This window comes from Scleropages formosus, chromosome 6 (genome assembly GCF_900964775.1).
Source record: "Scleropages formosus chromosome 6, fSclFor1.1, whole genome shotgun sequence".
Classification (NCBI taxonomy): Eukaryota; Metazoa; Chordata; class Actinopteri; order Osteoglossiformes; family Osteoglossidae; genus Scleropages; species Scleropages formosus.
Genome location: NC_041811.1, coordinates 18,964,826 through 18,992,594, shown reverse-complemented (window position 1 = coordinate 18,992,594; position 27,769 = coordinate 18,964,826). Strand labels below are relative to the sequence as shown.

The following is a 27,769-nucleotide window of genomic DNA, read 5'->3' as shown; positions in this document are numbered from 1 at the left end:
GTAGGTTTTAGGGGGTTTGGTAATGTTTTATATTGTAATCTAGAAGAAGTATTTCATATGTTTTGGAGATGCATGTATGTGATCTGTTGTTGATATCTTGCATATTGTGTATGTCTACTTCTAATGCAGGGGGTGCGGTGGCGCAGTAGGTTGGACTGGGTCCTGCTCTCCGGTGGGTCTAGGGTTCGAGTCCCGCTTGGGGTGCCTTGTGGCGGACTGGCGTCCCGTCCTGGGTGTGTCCCCTCCCCCTCCGGCCTTACGTCCTGTGTTGCCGGGTAGGCTCCGGTTCCCAGCGACCCCGTCTGGGACAAGCGGTTCAGAAAATGTGTGTGTGTGCGTGATATGATGTTTCAGGTCAGGCTGCTATTGGGGGATGGTCCTTTCATGGGTATGTTGGTGTATGAAAGATGTAGGCCAGTCATATATTCTGAAGCCAGAAAGGGGATTGTTTTCCTTTTCATCAGTTTTGAACGTATGTTATTGGAGAGAGACTTTATGTTACTGCATGACAATGTATTTCATGTAATGATCTCTCAGTAAGTTTTGTTGACCAACTCCAGGAAATGTAGTTTTTAATTTTAGTTGTAAACTTATTGACATTTGTTTTTAACTGTGTATGATATTAATAACTTTATTTTAATAAAGTTGAAAAAAAGTCTTTCTGACTATACTGTAATGGAAGGAAAGGATAATTATATTAATTATAAAGAATTATAACACAAACTTCGAGTCCCTTAATCATGCAATCCCTTTCCAAAAGTTTCAAAAACACATTTTTTTTTTTGCACAGTTTTAGTTTACCTGACGTACACTGTTACTCTGCTTTACTTATTTGTACAGCTAAGTCACTTTTAGGGGAGCAATTACAGACAGCAGTGAGATTCAAACCTGCGACCTTTGAGTCCACAGGCAGCAGCACTTAGACCTCTTGGACCAGAGTGATAAGAGTTTTCGTGGTCCCCGGCGTGTTGTAAATAAAGAGAAAAGGCAATAACACCAAAAAAAGACACCAGCATGCCATCAACGAAACGCTTGGGGGGGAAAAAAAAAAAAAAACAACACAAATTATGTTCTTTTATTCTCTTTGTTTATCCTGGGTATGTTGGTGATAGTCATTTTTATTTGCCGTGCCCCAACCTCATTTTTTCCACTGAAACTACCATAAGGCGATGCTCCCCTGGAACACAACTGTCGCGTTGCAGCAGAACTGATCACGCAGCCCTGCGAAACGACGAAAACGCAGAAGTTACTCAGAGCGCCGTCAGAGATGCGCCCGTACGCGCGGAGGGCGCAGCCCGGAAGAGCCCAGCTGCTGTGACGTGCGCGCCGCCGTCGCCCGGAGCGGTGCAGGATGGTCGCGGCAAGAAAATGGCGGATTTTGAGGAGCTAAGGGTATGAGAAAGTACATTGTTAGCTAGCACCCTTAAACGTGCACTTTATTCAGGCGGTCGTGTCGGTCTCTGTGTAGTGCAGAGCCTCACGGTTCATAGTGACGGAAATACCCGTCGTGCCGTAGCGAAATCCAGGCGTAAAAAGGTTGTTAAGGATTGAGCCGTTTCGTCCCCGTCCGTGGGCTTGTTTTCATCGAAGTTAGCTGGCTGGCTAATTGACACAGCTAACGAAAATGTAGTCTTTATAGGCTAGTTCTTCCTGTTTGCTACTTGTAATGCAGAAATTAGCTAATTACATCATCTTCTCAGCCAGCTGGCGGCTATTTGTAAAAGCTGAAGGAGTGTCGCTTCTCTTTTATGGTCAGTTTTCACCTGCACTTGACTACGGTGACTGTCACTGTGTGTAGCGAGCCGCGTAGGTTAGCCATCCATTGTGCTACAGCCTGCCACTGACTGACAATAAGAGGGGGGAGTGTTTGCACAAGTACACACATGTTTTCGTAATGTTGCTCATCATGTTTTTACTTCTGGCCTGTTTCTCTCATTTTTCACATTGCCCTATCACGTTTGTATGTCTTACAACATTTGTTCATTCTCTTACATTACTTATTGTCCGCTGTTTGTTTTTCCTTCATTAACGGGCCTTGGAATTATTCTTAACATTTTAGATGCTTTACGGTCACATTTGGTAAGGATTTGTAAAGACAAAGGATAAACACGTATGAACAATCAAGCATGGACCAAATAAACAAGGGTCAGTTGGGGTTTTTCTTCTTTTCCTGTGCTGTGGGTGGCAACATGGGGGTGTGGGGAGGGGCGTGGCCTCGAACCACACGCCGGGGGGTGTGCTTTTGTCATTGATCACAGCTGATGTTTCCTGTGCATAATGAACTTTGGTTATTCTGCTGCTTAATGGGACCTTCTGGTCAGTCAGAGTCACTTCACTTCTGCTCTGGGAGTTCACAGGTGTTTCTCTTCTGCTATTGAGCTCACTTGCAATCCTCTATGATTAACAGAATACATGTAACGCGATTGTTCTGATCGATTGCAAGTTTAAAGTTCAGAGTGGAGAAAACTGTAGTTTGTTCTTTTGTGCATGTATGCAGGATTGCACAGAAATACAGTTCTGCAGTTGCCTGATCTTTCTTTCATTTAAACTGACACTTCCTGTTTTCTCAGTGGTTGCTGTCCTTTCGACAGTTTTTCAGTTTTGCACTGATCTTTAATGATACACATACTTAACAGGAACACGTTGTATTTTTTCAGTGTCAAAATGAATGTGTCTTTTGTTTAAACTCTGTGATTACAAATGCCCTCTCTTTCTTTTTCTGTTTTCAGAATATGGTATCGAGTTTCCGGGTGTCAGAGCTACAGGTGTTATTGGGTTTTGCAGGACGAAACAAGAGCGGTCGCAAGCATGAGCTGCTGCTGAGGGCCTTGCATTTGCTGAAAAGTGGGTGCAGTCCAGCAGTGCAGATTAAAATTAAAGAGCTGTATCGGCGTCGCTACCCGCGGACAATAGAAGGTTTCCCCGATTTCTCGTCTCTCAAGTCCTCTTCATTTTCCCTGGCGAGTGCCTCTTCCATTGTGGATCCAGATCTCTCATTAGCTGCCGGAAGTCTGCTTGGTTCTGGTGCAGTGGGCCACTCTGGGGCCCATCCTTCCGTGTTGTTGCACGAGACCAAACCCAGGCTAGACATGCAGCAGCCAGGCCCCCCCCTACCACCCGTCCATCCTGATGTTCAGATGAAGTCTCTCCCTTTCTACGATGTGTTGGATGTCCTTATCAAGCCGTCTAGTCTTGGTTAGTCCAACTCTACTATACTCTAGGATGTCAGCAAGGCATTTAGTAGGCCTGCCTGAAATAACTAGATTTTTATGGAGTTACTTATAAGACACCCACAGTGGGCATTTTACTCACCCACAGTTTTTTTTTTTTTTTTTTTTTTTTTGGGGAAATCTGAAAAAGTAGTTTGATGTAGGACCGAGCCACTAAGATGCAATTAAATAATGGAAATGAGTTTTATTGGGAAGCAAAGTAGAAATTTTTTAGAAATTGCTCAATATCTAGAGTATATGAGTTTATTGTACAGTTTCCCCTTTACTAAAATGTTTCTTAGTGCTCTGTGTTGCTTGTATATTCTTTCACTAAGATGCCGTTTTGGATGGGGCAGAGGTAGTAGCCTTTTTATAAAATTGCAGCTTAACAACATGAAAACATATACCCCATGCACATCTGTATAACTTGCTATAAAGTGGTAAATGCCATTACAGGTGCCAGTAGCATCCAGCGCTTTCAGGAGAAGTACTTCATTTTTGCCCTAACACCCCAACAAGTGAGAGAAGTGTGCATTTCTAGGTAAGTTCTATATTCGCTAGTGTTCTTTACCATTTATTTCCAAGTTTTTTTTTTTTTTTTTTTCCCTCCCCCCCTGCCCACTGAATCAGAAAAATGACTCTTCACAATGTTTTAAAGGGATTTTCTACCTGGTGGCAGAAGAGATTATATGGTTCAAATTCAACTGAGGTAAGAATTTTTAACAGCTAAATTAGTGGCTAGATAAAGAAAGACTATGTAATGTTGCAATGTCTTTTTGATGAGCATATTAGGGATGAGAGTAAGAATATGTGATAAGAACCCATGTGACAAGCATTTATCATTTCATAGTGCATTCAACATCAGAGTGAACACATTTTGCAATGGTTTACACCACTGTAGTTTCAAATACTATGAATATTTAATGCATGTGATTGAAATTGCATGCAGTTTTGAGTATTTCAGAGGTTTTTTTAGTCTTTATTTTTTGCCTTTGCTTTCAGATTTTGTCTTGCAGAAACAAGTTGTCCACAAGAAGATAACTTCCCAAACAGTTTGTGTATCAAAGTAAATGGAAAGCTTTTCCCTTTACCGGTATGTGAGGCACATGATACCATATATCATAGGTGGCATTCTTGTCTCTTAGTAATTGTGTACATCCATCCCCAAGAATCTTAACCTGATTTGTTCACTCAAAACTGACACAAAACAAACATACTAAAATAACATGATGTTCACCATATCAGTGTAGTTTTCTTTATGAAGTTTAATAACACTTATAGATAGATGTCACTGATGTGATATATTATGGGTTATGTGATGACAGAATGCAGGTTTTGTCACACTTCTCACCTACACGGAAACAATAGTACAAAGGTATTTGTAATGGTGGTTTTGTTACTTGTTTCAGAAGTACATGCTTGTCGTAGCAATTTAAACAATGTCCAAATGAAAATTGAAAATGCAACTGACATACTGCCTGCAAAGTGATGTTAGAAAATAAGTAAAAATATGTTCTTCAGCACTTTTTGTGTGTACCACATAGGTACCATCATAACTTTGTCTCAGCATGCTCAATATATTTGAAAACTAATGTGCACTTGTTCATCTTTTGTTATGCACTTTCCCCATTTATACAATTGGTTATTATACTGGACCATTCACAGTATCTTCTTTGCTCGAGAGTGCTAGAGCAGTAGCTTGGATTTGACATTGGAATCCTATATGTTGCAAAGCAACAGCCCTAATCACAATATTACCTACTGGTTGTTAGCAGTTCTTGTTCTTTTTGGACTTCAAGTTCTAGCCAATACACTGGTACTTCAACTCAAACACAACTGGGACCACAAATCTGTTTGTAACTTGTAAAGGATGGACTTAAAAAAAATTGCATCACAATCAAATCTTAACTGAGCTTAAGTTCTGTTAAAATCATTAAAGCAAAATTGAATAAAAAAATTAGCTGTAAGTTTTGTTTTCTTCAGCAGCTCATTCGGTTCAGGGTCTGGTATCCTGGAAGTATAGGGCTTGAAGCAGGGAGCTCCGTGGACACCAGTTTACTTTATTCTGTTTTATTAGCATGAAGCAACATTAAAGTTAATTCTACTTTGAAATGACTGAATATAAAAAAGTAATGTTCATTATCTTCTGTTCACTTTGTTGTATTTTGCTTAACATACCCAAGACAGAGCTGTGTTGCTTCTGTGCTTCAGGTGCCACAGGAGAATGAAACAGTGGAGTAGAGAAAGTGAGTGAATTGGAGAACATATTAAAAAGTGTTTCATCTTAAATACAGATTGTTTTCTGGCTAGGAGGAAGCAATGGATTCACATGTTTGTCACATTTGGTCACATTCAGTTCTGCAAACCTTTATTCCCTCAGTAGTTTCTGTAAATGTTTTGGAGATAGGCATATTTTAAAATTGCTAATGAAATTCATCTGGAAATTCTGCAAGGGCTTTCAGACCACCCTCTGCCTTGCCCTAACCCTGCCCCCACCTCCTCCTCCTTTGCCCTTTTTGAGTGCGATAACTAGGGGCAGAAAGCAATTTCCACTTGGTAAAGATGACATTAGAGCCATATGAACTTCATATTCTGTACAGTAAGTGCATAGGCAAATGAGTCTTATAAATGCACTATTTTCCCTCCCCAGGGTTATGCTCCACCCCCGAAGAATGGAGTGGAACAGAAAAGGCCAGGAAGGCCTCTTAATATCACTTCTCATGTGAGGTTGTCCTCTGCAGTACCAAATCAGATTTCTGTCACTTGGGCGCCAGAAATAGGAAAGGTATTGTCATATTTTATACATATTTCATAATATGCTTGCAATGTCTATGCTTTAGTACATTGTGTTGCATGTTTTTATCTGGTTATTTTTGCAGAGTTGAATACACTGCCTGTATTTATGAATATTGATATTCTGTTATTTTGAAAACAGTAATAGTCTGCTTTTATTCTAAGAAAAATGTTAATAGTTCACTTTACAATACTTAAAAATATTTTAATATATATCATGAAAGTTCTGAAGATTTGTCTTTTCTTTTTCAGACATACTCAGTGTCGGTGTACCTTGTCAGGCAACTCACATCTTCACTGTTGTTGCAGAGGTTAAGAATGAAGGGTATCCGGAACCCTGACCATTCAAGGGCTCTAAGTAATAAACAATCTCATACTTCTCAAAATGATTCTTGTTTAAAAAAAAATAAATATTGTAGGGAAATGTCCTATTTGTGGACAAAACAGAATATATACGTAGCATGTTACACTAACATTTTGTTCAGAATGTGCTGAGTACTTAATCACTTTCCTTAATTAAAAAAATTAAAATACATTAAATTATCTAAAAATTTTAAACTTTTTTCCCCCCCCAAGTAAAAGAAAAGCTGACTGCAGATCCAGATAGTGAGATTGCGACAACAAGTTTGCGAGTGTCACTAATGTGTCCGGTAGGTTTCTTATTGAAGTTGAATATGTTTCAGAGTAAAATTTGGGAGGACGCTAGGTAAATTAAGTGTTTCATGTCTCCTTTCAGCTGGGGAAAATGCGCTTGATCGTCCCATGCCGGGCAGTCACATGTTCCCATCTCCAGTGCTTCGATGCGGCCCTTTACTTGCAGATGAACGAGAAGAAGCCTACTTGGATCTGTCCTGTTTGTGACAAGAAAGCTGCATACGAGAGCCTAATTATTGATGGGTTAGTTGGTCATGCTAGAAGATGCCTTGCTTGTATCTGTTCATTATCATCACTCAGAACTGCTTGAAAAATCGCTGTGTTCCTTATTTAGAAAATTCATTTTTCTGCCAGACTCTTCATGGAGATTCTCAATGAGTGCTCAGATGTCGATGAAATTAAATTCCAGCAGGATGGAACGTGGTGTCCAATGCGGCCAAAGAAGGACACGCTGAAAGTGTCATCCCAGTTTTGCCCGAAAATGGAAAGTAAGAGCAAGGGACAGTTTCTTCATTTAGCCCTTTTTTTCTTTCAAAGAACAGAAAAGGATTATGCAGTTTCCTAAAACAGCATGTTTTGTTAAGAGCAGAGAGTTCACTGCATGGTCTTGAAATAGTTCTCCCCATGATTTGTAGCTTCTGCCCTAGTGCGGCCCTGTGCTGTAATGCCCCCTAGCGAACCCAGTACCGCCAAGAAGGTGGATGTCATCGATCTCACCTTGGAGAGCTCTTCAGAGGAGGAGGCAGAGGAAGATGACCCTCCACTTAAAAAGCGCTGTCTCTACATGTCAAAGGCTGAGGAAACGCAAACGAAGGGGTATGGGATAACAGGAAAATATAAAATGTGTACTCCTTTTAGCTGCTTAAATATCAATGTATAATAGTTATTACTCTGAAACCCTGAAATTGAAAATGCTGAGTAAAAAGCATACTAGTACCATAAAGAGGGCATAATCAGTTTCTTTTTAATCTTCCACTAGGGTTTTGGCCTATCAGCCACCGACAGTGCGATTGCCAAATGTCCAAGCCTTGGACACATCCTACCTAACCTCTTCACTAGCAGACTATGCAGTTCCCTTCCATCACTCAACTTTATCCTCATTACCTGCTGACATGCAAAGTAAGATGTTTTTTTACATACTCTGTATGTAAAAACAGCACATTTTATAAAAAAGACTTTTTTTTTTTTTTTGAGCTGTGTAAATTTAATTGAAGTCAGAAATGTGTCATATGCCACCAACTGATAATTTATCAATATATTTTGCAAAATAACCTTATCAGGTTTTTTTTTTTTTTTTTTTTTCCTCCCAGGTTTGGATTTGTTCTCTTTGATTCAAGGAGACACGCAGGTAATTCTTTAAAACATTTATAACTTCAGTTTAGAACTGTTAAATTTCAGTTCTGCCATTGCCTGGGGAACATAAGGTTTTGATGTCAAAATGCTGCTGGTAACAACAGTTGTTCAACTGCACAACTGAGGGAGGTGACCCATTCTATGAGGTTTTATGATTGGTACCTTTTTAAATTCAGCAGATGGAAAATGGCTCTCTTTTCACCTTACAAAGGTAATGTGTTCTTGAAAAACACTTTGTAAGGTGAACCTTCATAACTAATAATTTGTTAGTTTTAATGGTAAAACTTCTTATGCATTTCTGAACCCCAAAAGTGACACCTATCTGTGCTAAAATCGGACAAAATTTACATTTATTCATTTAGCATACGCTTTTCTCCAAAGCGCTGTACATCTCACAGAAAATGTATTACATCAACAAAAAGATTTAGATGCAGATGCGTGTTTCTAAAGCACAGTTAATTTTCCACCATATGAACCAATGTACATCACAAATACAGCTGCATAAGAGCTTATCCAATTCAACAATTCCTAATCATTTTTTTAAACTTAGGTTATATGAGTAGCTGTGTGAAAGTTTGTCCATTATTCATTCAACAGTTATGATCTCAGTTATAAAGCATGAATATTTACACATTTTGTCAACTTAAGAAATCATGGGAGAAGTGAGTCTGGAACCCTTTAAGTGCAGAGAGAGATTCAGCAGTTCTTAGTGAGAGGGAGAGGTCATGCCACCACATTTGGGCCAGAATCAAAAACCTTTGTGCTTTTGCTTTGGATAACATTAGATCCCATTAATATAGAAAGTTTCTTCAGTAGTTAACATTAGTTATACCAATGCAGTATCCTTTCATCAATTACTCTGTTACAGATCTTTAAATGTCTAATAATGTCCATGATGCTATGCAATGCAGAAAGTACACAATACACTTTAGCTGAAAATATCAATAGAATACACTTGTATATTCCTATATCCTGTTAACTTCACTGTATATCTCCCCCTGCAAAAAAAAAAAAAAAAAATACAGAACTTCAACACCTTAGCTTTACTTTAAAGTTAATTATAAATTACAATGCATTCTGGAAAATGTGGGGTTTTTTTTTCCCCCCCACTTTAATAGTGGATTTCACTGTAATGTCACATGTTTACTGACATTTCCTTACTGTGACAAAAAAAGGAATGAATGTAAAATGTAATAAGTGGGATTGGCTGGGTCCTGCTCTCCCGTGGGTCTGGGGTTTGAGTCCTGCCTGGGGTGCCTTGTGACGGACTGGCAAGCAGTTTCAGACTGTGTGTGTGCATGCACAGCAGTGACAAGGAGTTATGGCTCTCCTGCACAGTATTGCCACTGGAGTTCTTTTGTTTTTGTACAAAATTTGACACTTGCTGTTACTGTAGCATTGCATATTTATTTGCATTGTTGACTTATAGTTTGTTACAAGGAATTATTGGTTGGTGTTTGTGTAAACTGTCAGAGGACCTGTCACTTCTGCGATCGAGAGCTCCTGGCCTGTGTGTCTATGCATATTGTATATTGCAGCTGAGAGATGCTACAGTTCAAAGTGTTTCAGAGAACTGCTGTCTTGTAAGCCCTTCAATAGTAACATGGCTGAAGCAGGACTATTTTAGGTTTTTATTAGAAAGTAGTAATCATCAATATTCTTGAATTCCTGTAAACAGTGCACATGTGCATGCTGTGGCATTAACTAGTCAATGATTGTAGTTAAATACTCCCTGCTAAAACTAAAAAAAAAAAGTCAGATGTTTTGTTCTTTGATATTTTAAAATGGAAAATGCAGCTAAATCCAGCTGTTGGCCTTGAGGGACTAACTTCCCTGATGTGTTTACAGCATTACCGTACACCGATGTTCTTGGATAACCTCACCAGCAGCCTGCAGAGCACTACACCAGGTGCAGGCCTCATCTCCTCCTCAAGCCAGTATGAGAGCAGCGCACATAGCAGTGCCTCTGGCCACAATGAGCCTGGAGTCATCACAGGCACCAGCGGGACCAACATCTCAGACATCATATCTCTGGACTGAGCACGTATGGGTGCTTTGCTCTACTCCCATGCAGTACCAGATGATGCCATGCATACAGGTGGATTGTGCTAATACCGTTCAAGACTGAAAAATTATGGATTTTTTTATTTTAAATATTACTTTGCAACTTGCTTTTGGTTTATGAACTCTGAACACTGAGTTGAACATGAATGATCATGTAAAATTTTTGTTTGGTTCCAAAATTCCTCAGAATGGGCAACACAGCACTCAAAGGCAGCTCAGATTTGTAACAGTACTAACTAATTATGTAATGTGGTGCAATTCATTGTCCTGTGTTTAGTCTGACCACATATAGCAATAAAATACATTTTCTGTACATGGCATTGCACAAGCAAAGAAGATACTCAAATATATTTACCTTTGACTTGTTGGGTGTTTAGGCTGTTTGAGCTATGTAGTTCTTTTGGCATTTGTACATTTGTGTTCTTGGTTTTTTTATTTTATTTTTTTTTTTTTTTTCTTAAATTAAAGGAAAATTGTTCCCTTAAGCATCAGGGGGACTGACTTCATTGTCCCCATTAGTTGGCAGAATAAATGTAAAAAGATATGTTACTGAAAACATGTAATTTCATTGTGACCTTTTACACCTATGTATATTATTCAGTACCTTTTTAGCTACTTTTAAAACTAAATATTTACTGTTTCTACAAGTACTCATTGTTACCAAAGTGGGTATTTCCACCAGCTGTTACTAAGGCTCAGTGCATTGCAGTTCATATATACCATTCATTATAAAAGATATTAATAAAGGACTGGCAGTTCTGGAATTGAGATGGAATGACCTAGAGGTGAGGATTCCAGTACTGTAAGACAAAATGCACTTATTGATAACCAATCACCAGCACAATATTTCAGCATCTGTTTAATATAAATTTTACATTTGTATGTAGATGGGCTGTCTTCATCTGATTACTGTGCTAAACACAGGAACCAGCCTTATAAGTTTATATGTAGATTGGGCTACCTATGTGTAATTTGTGCAACAGAATACTGCAAATTACAGCCTTATGGACTGAGACTCCATTTGAACAGTGGACAATATATCTGTGCCTCTTGTGTACCCCAGGTAGAATAAAATGGGCATGTTACTGTTCAAGATAATCAGCTGAGCGTAATGCTTTATGCAGAATCTTGCATTAGGGACATTGTCTATGAAGTTTACAGCTATGAAGGTGTAATTATTCACATCAGGTGACTAATTTTGTCAATGCTATTTGCTGAAAACATAGTATGCAAGAAATGTTGACATCCTTTGTCTGCTGTGAATTCAAAGTATGGAAGAGTTGAAAGTATACTGTGTGTTACTTTTTTTGGTGTGTCTGCAAGATGTTCCCAGTCCTCTGGTGGTTCAGTGAATATACAGATTTTAAATCTATCAGTTCCCAATTCAGTTGACATCCAGATTTGAAGTAACATACCCCTATCTCCTGGCATCTGTTGTTCCTTATTTAGGCAGCACTGGGATGCTGCAAATGCCAGTCTGGAGCTATACTGGGCAACTTTTCCCTGATACATTGTGTTTATTGGGTAATGTATCCATTGTAATGCATATCAAGTGTATATTTTGCTTAGACATGTTAACATAAAGGATAGTCTCATCATGCCACTTAAAGCTGAAGTTGACAACCTCTTGTGTTAAAACAGAGTATTTGCGGCTATAGTAATCCTAGGTGAAATTACTAAAGCCACTACCCAATGTGCTTAAAATAATGTATTAACATTTTAAGTTACAAGGACTTTTGTGTTGTTTTTCCTCCCCTCCCCCAGAAAGTTATTACAATTACCCAGCAGAGCAGTACAATTTTTTACCATACTGGATGGAAAAAATATACTCTATATATATCATGTACATTTCACCCTGTTAACTTTCTGATTGCACAGCCCTCAGTAGTTCTGTTAGGCAACAGCCTTATTAATTCTTACCAAATTTACTAGGTGTTTAAGTATGAATTTTAATGTGCCCATGAAATTTACATTGTGAGTACAAAACTGCCGGTATTCTGTGCAGTTTGTCAGAGAACTTGTCAGACTATGCATGGCCTCCTGGTGCCATTTTTGGGGAGTATCAACCATCACCCTGGCAGGATTAGCTTTTTTCATCATTTCATGATTTGCCCGTGGTCAAAACCACAGTAGACATGCCCATTTGTGTTTGGTGGTGTTCTGTAAAAATATGGTTCTAATAAATATATTTATTTATAATACTTTTTTTCTTTTGTTGGCAGTAATGGAGTGATAAATTGAATGCAAAGTTATTTAGAAATAATGTATTAAAACTTATGACAGAAGACAAAAAGTGACATGTATTAAATTCTTTGAGATGCATTATATTTATGGTAGAAAGCACTAATCTAGTTAGAGCAATCTGAGAAAATTCTGCCTCTTATCTCTGGTTTAAAATCCAACCTAAGACACTGAAATTTATCAGGTTACTGAGTGTAACTTTTGGTGTAGCTGCCAGCAATGTAGGACCAATCTGTGTGACCTGAGACCTGTGGATGATGTGGAAATAGCTTGGCTCCATTTCTAGAAAGAACATGAATGCAGCCAAGTGCACTGATTAAAACACACTGACATTTAGTCCACTTCTCAGCCACCAAACTGCCCCGTAGTGTGGTCTGCACACAACTAACATAATTTCCAAAATGGTGTGTTTTTTATAGGCTGATGAAGAAAACAGAAGATGAAATCATGCTGACTTGACCAAATTTTCTTTTTCCTAATAATAATTAAGCTTTTTGCAGCTTTACAAACACATTACACCGAACTATCTTAACTGAGATATTAAATATACATATGTAAATATAAATGTCCAGGTGCTTATTGAAACATTCATTAGATATATTTCATACTAGCTACTAAGAACAGTTTTTAAGGACCTAGAATCTATATTTACCGAAATGAGTATTTCGATTTCAGACTTTAAATTTATATTAAATCCGTTATCCATTTTTAAAGCCATGATTTTAATGAATGTGCAAAGAAGACAACTGACGGACAGCAATCAATATGGACATAGTTTTTGGAATTACACTGAAAACGTATGGATTTAACTTTTTGTAGTGGCTGGTCTGCTTCTTTAGATATAAGATATGAGATAAATGCAGATATGTAAATACGAATCTGTCTCCGAACTGTAGAAAAAAATTGCCACCAATGCGGTCCGTTGCTAGCCGCAGCAGTCCGTTCTCGTTTTCCTATTGGTCACCACTCTCCAATTCCCCAAGTGGCATCAACAGCCCAGTTGCCAGGTAGAATGACGCCGCGAGTTATAATTGGCTGATTTTCATCCCCCAACCCCATCCACAGCGCAACTTTGACGCAAGCAAGCGGAAGCGCTTCGGATTCGGATCGAATGGCCAACAGGCAGCCAGTGGGCTAAGCTAACCGTGACAAGGAGGTACTGGGAGAGGGACTGACAAAGAAACACACAGAGATACACCGCGATCCAGGTTCACGAATAGAACACTTGTGTGGAAGCGACATGGCTTCAGGCGGAGAGTAAGTACACGCGTGGAAATTTCCACTCTCTCGAGTCCTTTTTCGGTCGGATCGGTCGACGATTTTCAGACGGTTTTTTTTTTTTTTTTTTTAAAAAAAAGGGAAAAAAAAAAAAAAAACTGTGAATCGAGAGTAACGGAAAACAAACCTTGACGTTTTTGCGCAAACGTCACACGCCCGGCCAAGTCGTGTCCGTGTACATAGCTCAGTTACTGGTGGATATTCAGCGAGTCTTTAGACAACCACTCACCCAGTTAGTTTGTTTCGGAGTGCTGCTTGAGAAAAATTAAAATGAACTTAAATTATCTGTCGAGTGCCGGGACTGCTTGTCACTCTGTAAAACACAGACCGAGATGATGAGGGGACCGGTCGCGGACTAGGCTACTACTACTACTAGCCTAGGGCAGTGGTGGTGGCTGTCGGCGCATTAGCACCAAATAGGGCTGAATTAGCAAAGTTAGACTTTGCACTAGAACACAAATGGGACTCTTACAGTGGCCTGTTTTTATCGAATGGCCGGAACTAAGTTTTAGAAAGTACAGTCTTAAGATTGAGGCGAAAGAACTGCGTTTTTATCGTACGCGTCTTCTGTGGCCTAACCGGCTCGGCCGGGGGCACAAACAAAGATCCACGGAAAGATGGTGGGAGGCTGGACGGAGGGAGGAGAGCGCTAAACAACCGTGAACGGATCACTTAATAACTACTTGAAGGAAAAAAAAAAAATCTCCGAGTTTCTCTCAGTACCGTACGAATAAGAGAAGCTTTTTCCACGAAGACACACCAGCGCGTGACGTCCACGGACCGATGTATATTACAGCGTTATTGACGCTGCTGGCTTCGTGGGCGATCTTAAAGTTAAACGCTTCACTTTGCTGTTTTGTTCTCCTTTGTGTTTTTCCAGTCGACGCACTCGCACTGACACGAACGCGCAGCAGCCGGGGGCTTCGTCGCACTTTCGCTTTGCTGCTTCTTGCTGTGTCATTCGGGCCTTCCTGCTAGCGCGGCTAACGGGCTAGCAGGCCCGCACGTCCTGGACGCTTTCTGTCCCCGCCCCCCTCGGCCTCGGAGCCTTTCCCTCGCAGTCCCCCCGCCACCGTCACCGTGTCCCGGCGGTCAGCTCTCACGTCCCGCACTCTCGCTGTGTCACGGCTTTCTGTCATTGACCAGGGGGGCCAGTGGCAGTGTGCATTCATTCGAGTTATGAACAGGCCAGGGCAGGGGCCGCTGCTCCACTTCCTCACGATCTCACCGCCTCCTTCCTCTGCTCCTGAGCTTCAGTCCCTGCCGTCGCAGCGGACACTTTGACGCTCGTCCCTACGCTACCTACGTCCAGCGCCGGAGAGCCTGGCCGCGAGTGTCGCACTATTACCATGGCATCGCGCAAGACGGGTGTAACTGTAAGAGCAGAGACGCGCTGTACTGGAACCCAGGGGCAGGGCAGCATGGTCCGTGGGTTCGAGTCCTCTGTCTGACCACTAACCGGTCACAGGAAACGCTGCCAGCCGCGGTCAGGTACGCACAGTAGGTGCTGCTAGAAGACGGACGATTACGTGTAAGTTATGCCATGGCAGTTCATCTTGCAAACTTAAGGGTTAATCGCGTGAGGGAGTCGATCGTACTCGTTTAGACCAAAAATCTTCGTTTGTTCGTCTTGGGTGGTCAGTAGGTGTTAGTGATCGGTGCTCGTTTCCCTCGCCGTTGTAAAGCCCCGAAGTTATTTAATGGTACAATATTTCTAGCTGTTATTAATACCCGCTGTCCCATCATGCCTCGCGGTGGCAGTAGCAGTTCCGGCTGTGCACGGACAGAGGGCGCTACTGAGCACTGGCTGTAAACTGCAGCCATTCCAGCCTGTTCCTTCCTTTTTCAAACTTTTAACTGGCATTATATTTACCTCACTCTTTGCGTTGAGTACTTTTGCCAGTGTTGCATATAGATTCCCCCCCCCCCCCCCCCCCCAGAGTCTGTATGTTCATGCAGCGAAGCAAATTGCATAGTCAGGGATTATGGTTATCTCCTTGTCATCTGAAGATGTTAGGTTTGAATCCCACTCTTGCTTCTGTGCCCTTGATTTATCAGGGAACTTTTCCAGAAGTGATACCCCTTCACAGAGCAGGGTATCCTCGGTGTAACTTATAGTAATCTTCTTCTATGTCACCTTGGACAAAGGCATTGGCAATGGTGAAGCAGGTGGCAAAGTAGTTCAAAATGTTGCCTTTTAACTAAAGCGCTCAGGTTCGAATCCCTGTTTCTGCTGTAGTACCCTTGATCAAAGTGCTTGTGCTGTATTACTGCAGTAATAATTACAGAATAAGTGGGGAAAATAATTGTACTTGGTGGTGACCATTCATAATGAATGTTTCATGCTCAGAAGTTGTCTATTGATATTACTGTTATGTCAGATTTTCATAACATTTTCTGACTTCATGAAAAATCAGAGTATTTATCACCTACAGTGAATTAGTAAATTAATTTCTCAGATTTTCAGGTGTAAAATATTCTTATTGAAAGTGGCCCAAGTCTCTGAAAGCCCAGGATAATGATGTTCCAAGCATATGATTATGACCATAACAAAGCAAATGGTGTGTGTTATTGATGTTTGGATTTTTGTACTTGCAGAAGTGTATTGTTGTTTATGTGTGTAAACACACATCTAAGTGCCATAAGAAGACATACACATGATTAAAGCATGAAGTTACTAAAACTCAGCATCTCAGTACTGGGGATTGTCTTGTGCAGTAGGCTGTGCTGAAGAAAATGCTCATGCACAGCAGTTGTATTTGTGTTGTCATTTTGATTGAATTTTGGTTATTAAAGTGAAGAGAATTACAAAGGTTTTTCAATATTGCTCCACAGCTCCAAAAATGACGACCTTGCCACCGCAATCTTAAAACAGAAGAACAGACCCAACAGACTGATTGTGGATGAGTCCATTAATGAGGACAACAGTGTGGTGTCACTTTCTCAGGTATGACCTGTCTTTAACGTTTATATGACCATTCAAAGGTCAGGTAACTTCATGCAACTTCAGGGTACATTCCATGCAGGGACAACTTGATTTTTAGAAAAGTGTCATTCAACAGAAGCGAAATATTTTGTTTTGTGGAAAAAGTTTTTAATAAGCCAGTGAATTGAACGGTATGCACCTGCAAATAAGGAGCCCTCTGGGTCTCTCTTTGGTAAGGCTTAATTTAAATGATACAAAATAGTGAGTTGTACACTGTTATTCCCATTTAGTTGCTTATGACAGTTTTCATCACATCCTGCAGCTATATCCTATAGGAGCTATATCCTGTATCCTTTCGTATAAGAAAATAGGAATTTCTAATACATGGACAAGCGGTTGTAGACGGTGTGTGTGTGTTGGTGCAGCATGGTAGTGCAGCAGTAATGTTTGGTTTTAGGTCTGAATCAGCCTCACTGTGTGTAGATGGAGTTTACGTGTGTTTGCAATCTGACATTTATAGGAGAAGTCTATGGTAAATCACTTGTGCAGTTCCCCTTAAAATCAAAACAACGCAAGTGGCTGCTATGAGTCAAATTCAACTGGACAGCGCTTAACTTACCCTATTCAGTGGTTTCTCAGATGTGGGTATTTCACAGGTTCAGGAGCAACCTAAATGCAGTATTTTATGTTTACTGTTGCTGATGTAGCTATTGTTGTTTTGTTACTTGGGAGGGAGAGTTGTATTGGGAGTAAATAGGTCAGATATTTTTTAGGCTAGAACCGAGCAGACCTGGTTCTACTTTGCTGCTCCGCTTAGATGTATGAATTCAAAAGACAATTTGATAAATCGGAAAAACGAATGATGCACCCAATTCAGGCAAAGAATAATAGCATTTTGATAGATGCAACTGACATCATTGCTTTGCAGCCTGTGATCTTGGACAAGATCATTCTTTGTGCGACACCCGTGAGACCAGTAGTCTTCTGTGTGCCTCCTTACAGGCTAAGATGGATGAGTTGCAGCTCTTCAGAGGAGACACGGTCCTGCTGAAAGGCAAGAAGAGGAGGGAGACTGTGTGCATCGTGCTCTCCGATGATACCTGCTCCGATGAGAAAGTGCGCATGAACAGGGTTGTCCGCAATAACCTGAGGGTGCGCCTGGGAGATGTCATCAGGTAAGGCGTGTGTTGCTGTTCAACTCAGAATCAAGCCCTGGGAGCAACTGACAGTACCATGTCCTGTATCTTAAAATCTGAAAATCTTCAGAACGTGTGTGTGTGTGTGAGATTTTATCTCCTGAAAAACTTGATAGCCCCTCCAACGGCCTTCTCTTTGTGCAGTATCCAGCCATGTCCAGATGTGAAATATGGAAAGCGCATCCATGTTTTGCCCATTGATGACACCGTGGAGGGCATCACAGGCAACCTGTTTGAGGTTTATTTGAAGCCATACTTCCTGGAAGCCTATAGGCCCATCAGGAAAGGTAAATGCATAACACAACGGATGCAGTGTACCACTGTTTTTTAAAGGCTGCTGTTCTTTATCTCTGATTATGGTTGTATACAATTACTATGAAAATAAAGGTGCACCCTCTTTTATTTTATTTCAGGCTATTGATTCCCCACTCTTCTTCCGCATCCTCTACATTAGTAGTATATGACGTAATAGCTGACTGTCTACTAAAGCCTTTTGTTTTCAACATAAATTCTTTGTTCCTTCATAGGAGATATTTTCCTGGTCAGAGGAGGGATGCGTGCTGTGGAATTCAAAGTGGTGGAGACAGACCCCACCCCGTATTGTATAGTTGCTCCTGACACAGTCATCCACTGTGAAGGAGAGCCGATCAAACGTGAGGTGAGACGCTAGTATAAGAATTGTAATGCAACGACCTAACTCTTGTTTCATGTCCAGCAGACAACTTTTGATAATGCAAAAAATCTGCATGTTTAACTTAGGAGTGGTTCATGTCTGATGTCAGTTAGATGTTTGTCTTGTGTATATAGTGTACCTTTCTGTGCATAAAAAAAACATTGAAGTAATGCTTCCAGATACCAATACACTTATAATACAGTGTAATGATAATTGTAAATAAATACAGTATTTATAATAGAGAGGAAGAGTGGAGAGAGTGTGTGTGTGGTGGGGGGGGGGGGGTCATATAAAAAACATTAAAGAAACTTTAATCTTCGCTTTCCCAATGTTTGGCGTTTCACCTTTTTCTGATCGCTTTATCATTTCCACTGTAGTTTCAATCGTGATTGTTTTCGTGTGCATTACTGTATTTGGCAGCCAAACATGGTAACACACGAGAGACTAATGGCAATGTGGTGCGCGTCATACTGAGCGGGCAGGAGACTGAGGAAGGTGTTTGTGTGCACCCAATTGCAGGATCTTTATTGTCGGTACACAGGGGAGCAAGCGACATTTGTGGTCAGGGACAGGCGTGGGTTGGTCGATGCACATACGTAGGTCTTGGGGAGGATCCAGTATTGTAGTTGAGGAGGCGATACAAGCGTCGGGAGCCGTGGATGTCAGGAGCAGGAATGAGGGACTTGGAAGGACAGGGAGGTTGTCGTGGGTTCAGTTGAAAGCGCTTGAGAGACAAGTTTCTCATATGAGACTCCGCAACCAGGGTGTGTAGGTGCCACTTCTTTATACCCCGCTGCTCTGATTTCGGACAGGTGCCGACTTTCAGGGCGAGTTCGTGGGCGTGACAGTCCGACTGAAAAGAATGAAGTCTGTCCTACCTCAGACTCACGAGTTGACAAACCGCTGTAAATGTGCAATGTTTTGATGGGTGTCGCAAAGTAGTGCCCAATTGTTATGAGCCATTGTATGTTACTTGAATTTTTAATATAATAGGCTTTACATTTATTCATTTAGCAGATGCTTTTCTCTAAAGCGATGTACATCTCATAGAAAATACAATGTGTGCGTTACATTAGCAGAAAGAGAGACATAGATGAAGAAGCGTGATTCTTAAATGCAGTTACTTTCTTTCCACCATATGAACCAAAGTTCATCACATGAGTAGCTGCATAAAACTTTTATCGGAATAGCGATGATTCGTGACCACTTTCCTAGGAAATTTTTTAAATGGGGTGGGTGGTTCATAACTGTGGGTTGTACTCAAGTCTGACATTTGTAACACAGGAACTGCCTGTATTGTAAATGTTAACTCTCGGTGGTAGTATTGGCATTTGTGGCTTAATCATCCTGTGACTTTTATTTTTGCCCTCTGAAACTTACCGTGGATTTTGATCAGGCTCAGGTCATCACATTAAATGGAAATTCATTTTGCAAGTGACTTTAAAGACAGTTTACAAAGTCCATTTCATGATGTATAAAAATTGTTTGTGCTTTATCTAGGATGAGGAGGAATCTCTCAATGAGGTTGGTTATGATGACATTGGAGGTGTGAGAAAGCAGCTGGCCCAGATAAAGGAGATGGTGGAGCTCCCACTCAGACACCCTGCTCTCTTCAAGGCAATTGGTGTAAAGGTAAGGCAGCCCTTACATTAAGCAAGATAAGAGCATAATTTTATCTTTTTTGGATGCACTTTTGAAAATGCACACAAATGAACACAGAAAGCAAATCCAGCTAAGAACGAAAAACGCCAAGCATCTTTGTGACAGATGAGTAAATTGAACAGTTTTTTTCTTCCTCAGATTGTGATTGCAAAAGATCTAGCATTTAACACAATGTCTTACATGTGATTAGTAATACAGCAGGATTGGTTGATGTTTTGACCTGCTGTTTCTCGGATTGTGCAGCCTCCACGTGGCATTTTGCTGTATGGACCTCCTGGAACTGGAAAGACCCTGATTGCTCGGGCTGTTGCCAATGAAACGGGAGCATTCTTCTTCCTTATCAATGGTAAAAGATTTTTCAGAGCATAAGTCAACAGTAATGGGTTTTAAGCTGCTTACTGATGTTTATATTAACATGCATTCCCCTCTTAATGCCTAACTATATCTTTTCAGGCCCCGAAATCATGAGTAAGCTTGCTGGAGAATCTGAAAGCAATTTGCGGAAAGCCTTTGAAGAAGCTGAAAAGAATGCTCCAGCCATTATTTTCATTGATGAGCTGGATGCTATTGCGCCCAAGAGAGAGAAGGTAGGTAGAGACAGCATACTTTTACTGGTTTATTGTTCACCCTCCCATGACATGTTGCTTGTGACTGGCTTTATTTCATCAGAGATTGTAAAGAGGTTGATGTCTGACCTTTGCCTCTCTATCGGCAGACCCATGGAGAGGTTGAGAGGCGTATTGTTTCTCAGCTGCTGACTCTCATGGATGGACTAAAGCAGAGGGCACATGTCATTGTCATGGCAGCTACCAACAGACCAAACAGCATTGACCCGGCCCTCAGGCGATTTGGTACGTGAATATGTGAAAAAGCTTTGTGTCGTTCTAGAAAGCTTTTTGTATGTTTTATAGTTCTCCGCAACTTTATAGCATTATAAAAATTAAATCTTGCTGTAATCAAAACATCTTCCAAAGAACCAGTTGTGTACACCCCCTCCCCCAATACTGATTATCACAAAAACTTATACTAGACCTTTGTAGCCTTAAATGTGTCTGCTAAACAAAGAATAATTTTATTGAACTTAATGTTAAACTGACCCCCCCCCCCCCCCTTGGGGGGGGAAACATTTGCCAGTTATGCAACTTTTTTGACTTTATTTCGGAGAAACATACTTATCTGTGTATCTGTCTTTCAAGGTCGCTTTGACAGGGAAGTGGATATTGGGATTCCTGATGCCACTGGGCGACTGGAGATCCTTCAGATTCACACCAAGAACATGAAACTGGCTGATGATGTGGACCTTGAGCAGGTAGGTATATCTCTCTAAAGATTAAAACTGCTTCATCCAAACCATAATAGGCACACAAAATTTGGTAATGAAATTTTGCCATTTGAAAGCAGCATCATTTTGTGTCTCTCGAAATAACATGTTTCCCCTATACTGTTTTTGGTATTAGACGAAGATCATAATTTTAACATCTTGTTCCAGGTTGCCAATGAAACTCATGGCCATGTAGGTGCAGATCTGGCTGCCCTGTGCTCAGAAGCTGCACTGCAGGCCATCAGAAAGAAGATGGACCTCATTGACCTGGAGGATGAGACCATTGATGCTGAAGTCATGAACTCTTTGGCTGTCACCATGGATGACTTTAGGGTGGGGCTTCCAAACTTTTATTCTACATTTCTTTGCTGGTCATTAATACTACTTAATTGTTTGTGGAACACGGAGTAAGAATTGCCTTTGTGATTAACATTAGTGTTTTGAAATTGGTTCCAGTGGGCTCTGAGCCAGAGCAATCCTTCGGCCCTGCGTGAGACTGTAGTGGAAGTGCCTAACATTACTTGGGAGGACATTGGTGGACTGGAGGACGTGAAGAGAGAACTGCAGGAGCTTGTTCAAGTAAATCACACACTGTTGTCATGATTTTGGTTTTCGGATTCCTCTTTGTGGACAGCTATAGCACAGATGGTTAGGTCTTCACTTTGTGAAAGTGTTGAATAGGTTTACAATGTTGTGATGGTTGTTTGTTTTTTTTTTTTGAGGTAAACTCTTTTCTCTCCTCTCCTCTTTCTCCTCCTCCTGACATTTTTAGTATCCTGTTGAGCATCCTGACAAATTCTTGAAGTTTGGAATGACTCCCTCTAAGGGAGTGTTGTTCTATGGTCCACCGGGTTGTGGTAAAACATTGCTGGCAAAGGCCATTGCCAATGAGTGTCAGGCCAACTTCATCTCCATCAAAGGCCCAGAGCTGCTCACTATGTGGTTTGGAGAGTCTGAGGCTAATGTCCGAGAGATCTTTGACAAGGTAGGAGACATCAGTATTTGTGTTCAAATACCATTGTTCTTAAAACACCAAGAACACCTTTACATGGTCTGTATTTGTGTTCCTTCTGGCCCCTTTGCTGCAGTGGATTTTGGTGGTTTTTACAGTGGGATGGCATGAGTTACTGTGGCATTGGAAAATTGTTCTTAGTTAATGCAATACCCTGAAATGTATTGTCCTCAGGCTCGTCAAGCTGCCCCATGCGTCCTGTTCTTTGATGAGCTCGACTCCATCGCTAAGGCCCGAGGAGGGAACATTGGGGATGGGGGTGGAGCGGCAGACAGGGTAATCAACCAGATCCTCACGGAGATGGACGGAATGTCCAGCAAGAAGAACGTCTTCATCATTGGCGCCACCAACAGGCCAGACATCATTGACCCTGCTATCCTCCGACCTGGCCGTCTGGACCAACTTATCTATATCCCCTTGCCAGATGAGAAGTCTCGAATTGCCATCCTTAAAGCAAATCTCAGAAAATCTCCCATCTCAAAGGCAAGGCATGATCTTCCTTAGCTCCTTATGTTGGCTTTAACATTAAAGCAAAATGTGATTTCACCACGTTATAGGTACTTCATCTATCTATCTTTTTTTTTTTTTTTTCTCCTCTTTCGAAATGTAGGATGTGGACTTGGATTTCCTTGCTAAGATGACCAATGGCTTTTCTGGAGCTGACTTGACAGAGATTTGCCAACGGGCCTGCAAGCTCGCCATCAGAGAGTCTATTGAAAACGAGATCAGGAGGGAGCGTGAGCGGCAGATAAATCCCTCGGCAATGGTGAGACTCTGCACAGGGTTGATTTAACTAAGGGTAAATAAGGTAGTACTTAAGTTACATTTGGGGGCATTGACTTTTCCCTTCATGTAGGAACTGACCTGAGTGTTGTGTTTTACAAATGTTCTCTTTGACATTCAGGAAGTTGAAGAAGATGACCCTGTTCCTGAGATTCGTAAGGACCACTTTGAGGAAGCTATGCGCTTTGCACGCCGGTCTGTCAGCGACAACGATATCCGAAAATACGAGATGTTTGCACAGACCTTACAACAAAGCAGAGGGTTTGGAAGCTTCAGGTAAATGTAGTAATAGGTAGTTACTTAAGTTTAACTTCCATTTTTGAGTAAATTTGAGAGGATACTGCTGACAAATTCTGTACTGCTATGTAAATATGTTGTAGGATGACTTTTGTTTAATGGGGAGGGTAGTGGTTAGTTATTTCTAGATTTAGAGGTTTGAATCTCACCTCCTGCTGTAGTACCCTGACAAAGGTATCTGTTCTCAAGAACTACTGCTGTATAAATGGGTAAATTGTTGTAAGCATCTTAATATTGTAGGTTACTTTGGAGAAAAGGCATAAAGGGAAATGTGTAAAATTGATGGATTCCTACAGCTGATGGAAAAACTGCTATACAGGGGTAAAGACAGTAGGTTGAAGAATTTAGATTATACAAAAAATGGAGTTCATATGTTCCCTGAGTCTGCAAAGGGCTGTGGTTTCATTTATTTTTAAGCATGATTTCATATTTTATCCCCAGATTCCCCTCCAGTAACCAAAGTGGTGCTGGTCCAAGCCAGGGCTCAGGAGGGACCGGTGGTGGCAGTGTCTTCAACGAGGACAATGACGATGACCTCTATGGTTAAACTCAACTGCACGGTGGACCAAATCAATCCATCCAACCAGCCCATGTTGTAAAAACAATTGATAAATTCCAAGTTTCTAAGACTATATGCTTCTTTGTTCTTTTTTTGGGGGGAAAAATACCAAATCTGTCTGCCCACAGCTATGGGAGAGAGCATGTAGCTTATTGTCTTTTTCCTGGTTTATGAAAGGAAATTTATTCCAGAACCTGTTGTTTCATAAGAGGGGAAACATGGCTATGAGAATGAACTGTCACTATTGTGGGACTACTGTCCACTTCATACTTTATAGCCTTCCATTTTGAGCCACTGCAATGGATATTCTGCAAGGAAGAACAAATGGCATTGGTAATTGCTTCATTTTTTATGAGCGTAGCATCTACAGTATGTATTACACATTTTAAAATGTTATAAACTAAATAAAATTCTACAAAATGAAACAAATTAACTGGGTATAGTGCCTGCCAGAATGATTGAGTGATGTGAAGTCTTGAAATGTCTTTGCTGTGGTTATATTCCATATTTTGTTAATGTGAGACTTCAGATATGCAATGAAAACATTTTCTGTAATTTAAATTATGGTTTTGGCAGTTATAGATAGGTGTGCTTTTGTCAGGGGTTACAAAATATTTCATGGATATAATGTTAATAGTGGTCCTTCATTGGTTAACTTTCACAGTTATTCATAGAAAGCATTTTCACATCAAGAAATATTAAACTGACTGACCGAAACCAAACTTCCATCTACACAGTTGTCTTTCTTCATCGTTGTAGCCTAGTCTTCAAGACTGGTAGATTAAAAACTGCTGCTCAGCCAACTTCATTGTTTTTTTGCCCTTGATATCTATAGGAGGGTCATTATAGTGGCCATTAAAATTTAGTGAACAAGCCAAGAACCAATTTGTCTTAATATGCAAATGAGGACTGCCACCAAATTTCATTTTAACTGGCACTGCAGCTAATATGGACTGGCTTTTCAAAAACAGACTTGTAAATTACAAGTGTTTATAAATTGAAACTAGTCATAACCACCCTGTGATTGGGTTTTCACTTTAAAACAATACTATGGTACTGTTCTAAGTCAACCCCCATAAATACAAAAAAAATTACACTAACATTGGTTAAAATTTTATTATACAATTGGTTGCTAGCATTTCCATGTGTAAGTTAGATCAGGATCCAATTTGTGAGACCCAAACAAGGCGTTATACAATAACCTTTAACAGTGATGAAAAATTTAACTTGTGGAACAGCATAATATATTAATGTGGAAGTAATTTAAAAAAATATTTAAACTAGTGAGATGATAAACAAGAAACTGTGAAAAACATGTGGCTTTTTTTTTTTTTTTTTTTAGAAACATCCAACATCATCAAGCATGGACAAAGTCTCATTCTTTTCACAAGTGACTCCTAATGGGGGGCACTGAGGTTCAGACCCAGTACTGCTTTGCCGTGACTGTGGGCATGTGAAACATGTGTCTTGGAACGTGGTTCTGGCTCACATAACACGGATCATAATAATCCCACTCCAAACCCGAGGCCGGGATGGCTTCGGAGAGGCCCTCGCCGTCGCAGGACAGGATTCGAAGGGAAACTCCTGGAAGAGAATCTTTGTTACAGCAAAAATCGGACGCATCTCATCTGAGCCGCAGAAGAACGATGAGGGAGCCTACATTTGACACAAGGAAAGAAAGAGGCCATCTTGCCTGCGCTCGCCCCAAAGTCGCTGTCCAACCCCGGCCCCCCGGTGGAGGAGCTGGCCGAGGTAACGAAGACGGAGTTCTCTGCAGGAATGCTGCTTGTGTATCCACACTGGAACCTCAAATCCCGGGGACTGGTAGCCCCGAGATGAACCAGCTCCTCCTTCATGTCCACGGTGCTGCTCCGCCGCAGGGGCCTCGCGCTCCCCGCCGTCCTCTGGCTTTCACAGTTCGCAGCCACGTTCCGTTCGCGAGAAGTACACGTGTAACAGGGCTCTCTGCACTGCAAAGCACGGAAGAGTTGTCAATTACACGCGGACCACGGGATGCGGGTACCGTAAGCTTGAATTTACGCAAGACGTGATTAAACAAACATGGTGAGAAACACTGTAATTACAACACATGAAGAACTGCAGAAATACAAACACGACGGACTGCTGCTGATTAGGATAAACAGCTGACCTAAAGTAAAAGTAAAGTGACCAATTTTTCACTCCTTTTGCTTTTACTACACTTACTACCACCGTGGCGTGCGCCGTGACCGCGGAACCGCTCTTGCCTCCGCCGGGCGAGAATGTAATTTGTTCCGCTCCCGGGATGTCCGCCAAATTCCCGCGCAAGCGCTGCCGAGCCGAGCGCGTACCGCAGCTCCTTTCCTTACCGTGGACGCGGCTCCGTGCAGCTCGGGGGAGTTGGGCGGCACCGGGTTCCCCCTCTCCGTGTCCGAGTCGCTGCAGGGAGGCGGGACGAGCGGCTCTCCCCTCCGCCAGTCCACGCGCGGCGGCAGCTCGGCTCTGGCCGTCGACTCCGTCGTTGACAGCGCGGCCATGACGGTGCTCAGGGCCCTCACGGAGCCCGAACCCGTCCCTGTCCCTGTGGCGCGGTCGGGCATAGTGTTGCTGACTGTCTGAGGCGCGGCCGCGCTCTCCTTGGACGAGGTGAGGCACGAAGATACCGACTGCGCCGGATTAATGGGGTCGAATCCCCTCTCCCCGTCGCCGTTGACGATGGTGGAGGACGTCGTCTCCGCCATCCTGGACAGCGTGCTCTCCGAGTCCAGCCGCCGTCGTCGTCGCCGCCGCCGGCGCCTCTTGGCCGAAAGCAGCAATTTGTAGCCTAGAAAGACGCAGTTGAGCAGCAATAGGAGCAACACGGAGGGCACGAGCAGGAGCAGCAGCGGCGCGAGGCGCGAAATGGAGGAGCTCTCGCTCCACTCCGAGGGCGGCACGAATGGGCCTGTGTGCGACATGGCATTAGGCTTTGACCAGCGTTTAAAATCATGGGGGTGGGGTTTGGCTTTGGGTGGAATAATTTCAAGATATACTTAGTTATGTCAAAATTGAGATAGCTGCCGGTGGAATGCAGGTGCGTGCGGTATCCACACGTCATTTCCGCCCGGCCTCGAGCGAGCCGTTCAGTGTGTGGGCAGCGTTGCGGTTGAGACGCTTCTGGACGATACCGTCATTGGAAATATATACCGATAAAAAGTAAATAAATGGGTGTGAAAGTGAAGATGAATAACATTGCAGTAGGATCTTAAGTTAAAAGGGGGAAAGTGCTACGTTCCAGTAGTAAACGGCACATTCATTCAAGATTTTTACACACACAGCAGAACGGTTACCGTACGGCCAGCGCTCCCTTCGCCGCGTAAAAAGGAAATTTCCCAACAATTGAAACTGTTTTGACAGTGCCGTTTGCAAGTTAAGGAAACTAAGTGCAGAGCGGTTTATAGATACTAAGTTGGGGCGGGAAACTTAATTAGGAGAATGTCAGGACCTGTCCCTCGCTGATGTCACTGTAATTTAACCAAAACCGGAAGTTCATGTTACTGCGAACACAGTACTGACCATTTACATTTATTCATTTAGCTGACGCTTTTCTCCAAAGCGACTTACAATGTTAAGGTCACAGTTATTACATGCTTACGATCATTTACCCATTTATACAGATGGGTAATTTTACTGGAGCAATTTAGGGTAAGTACCTTGTGCAAGGGTACTACATCCAGAGGAAGGATCAAACCTGCAACCTTGGGGTCCAAAAGGAGTAGCTCTAACCACT

The 27,769-nt window shown here is 41.7% G+C and overlaps 3 protein-coding genes across 5 annotated transcripts; 2 read left to right on the top strand and 1 right to left on the bottom strand.

The window, feature by feature from the left end:
• Positions 1-1,317: 1,317 nt before the first annotated feature.
• Positions 1,318-12,243, top strand: pias2 (protein inhibitor of activated STAT, 2). 3 transcript variants are annotated; one of them, XM_018736859.2, is made up of 15 exons: positions 1,345-1,392; positions 2,060-2,145; positions 2,730-3,195; positions 3,666-3,750; positions 3,868-3,918; positions 4,212-4,302; positions 5,860-5,994; positions 6,255-6,360; positions 6,579-6,652; positions 6,739-6,899; positions 7,011-7,144; positions 7,292-7,472; positions 7,636-7,775; positions 7,967-8,004; positions 9,858-12,243. In XM_018736859.2, the coding sequence occupies exons 3-15, from the start codon at positions 2,733-2,735 to the stop codon at positions 10,047-10,049; spliced, it is 1,851 nt and encodes a 616-aa protein (XP_018592375.1). In that variant the 5' UTR covers positions 1,345-1,392; positions 2,060-2,145; positions 2,730-2,732; the 3' UTR covers positions 10,050-12,243. The 3 variants fall into 3 exon arrangements, with proteins under 3 accessions (XP_018592373.1, XP_018592375.1, XP_018592374.1); XM_018736858.2 differs by having other exon boundaries at positions 1,356-1,751; XM_018736857.2 differs by lacking the exon at positions 2,060-2,145 and having other exon boundaries at positions 1,318-1,392.
• Positions 12,244-13,382: 1,139 nt separating this feature from the next.
• On the top strand, positions 13,383-24,442 carry LOC108925097 (transitional endoplasmic reticulum ATPase-like). The gene is made up of 17 exons (XM_018736845.1): positions 13,383-13,571; positions 16,428-16,539; positions 17,521-17,693; positions 17,859-18,001; positions 18,242-18,372; positions 19,888-20,019; positions 20,293-20,395; positions 20,503-20,636; positions 20,765-20,900; positions 21,246-21,358; positions 21,539-21,703; positions 21,827-21,949; positions 22,143-22,355; positions 22,557-22,865; positions 22,993-23,148; positions 23,287-23,441; positions 23,904-24,442. The coding sequence occupies exons 1-17, from the start codon at positions 13,555-13,557 to the stop codon at positions 24,007-24,009; spliced, it is 2,421 nt and encodes an 806-aa protein (XP_018592361.1). The 5' UTR covers positions 13,383-13,554; the 3' UTR covers positions 24,010-24,442.
• A 920-nt stretch (positions 24,443-25,362) lies between these two features.
• Positions 25,363-27,392, bottom strand: hwa (huluwa). Its single transcript, XM_029253054.1, has 3 exons — positions 26,370-27,392; positions 25,715-25,991; positions 25,363-25,605 (listed from the first exon to the last, which is right to left on the bottom strand). The coding sequence occupies exons 1-3, from the start codon at positions 26,955-26,957 to the stop codon at positions 25,439-25,441; spliced, it is 1,032 nt and encodes a 343-aa protein (XP_029108887.1). The 5' UTR covers positions 26,958-27,392; the 3' UTR covers positions 25,363-25,438.
• Positions 27,393-27,769: the final 377 nt, after the last annotated feature.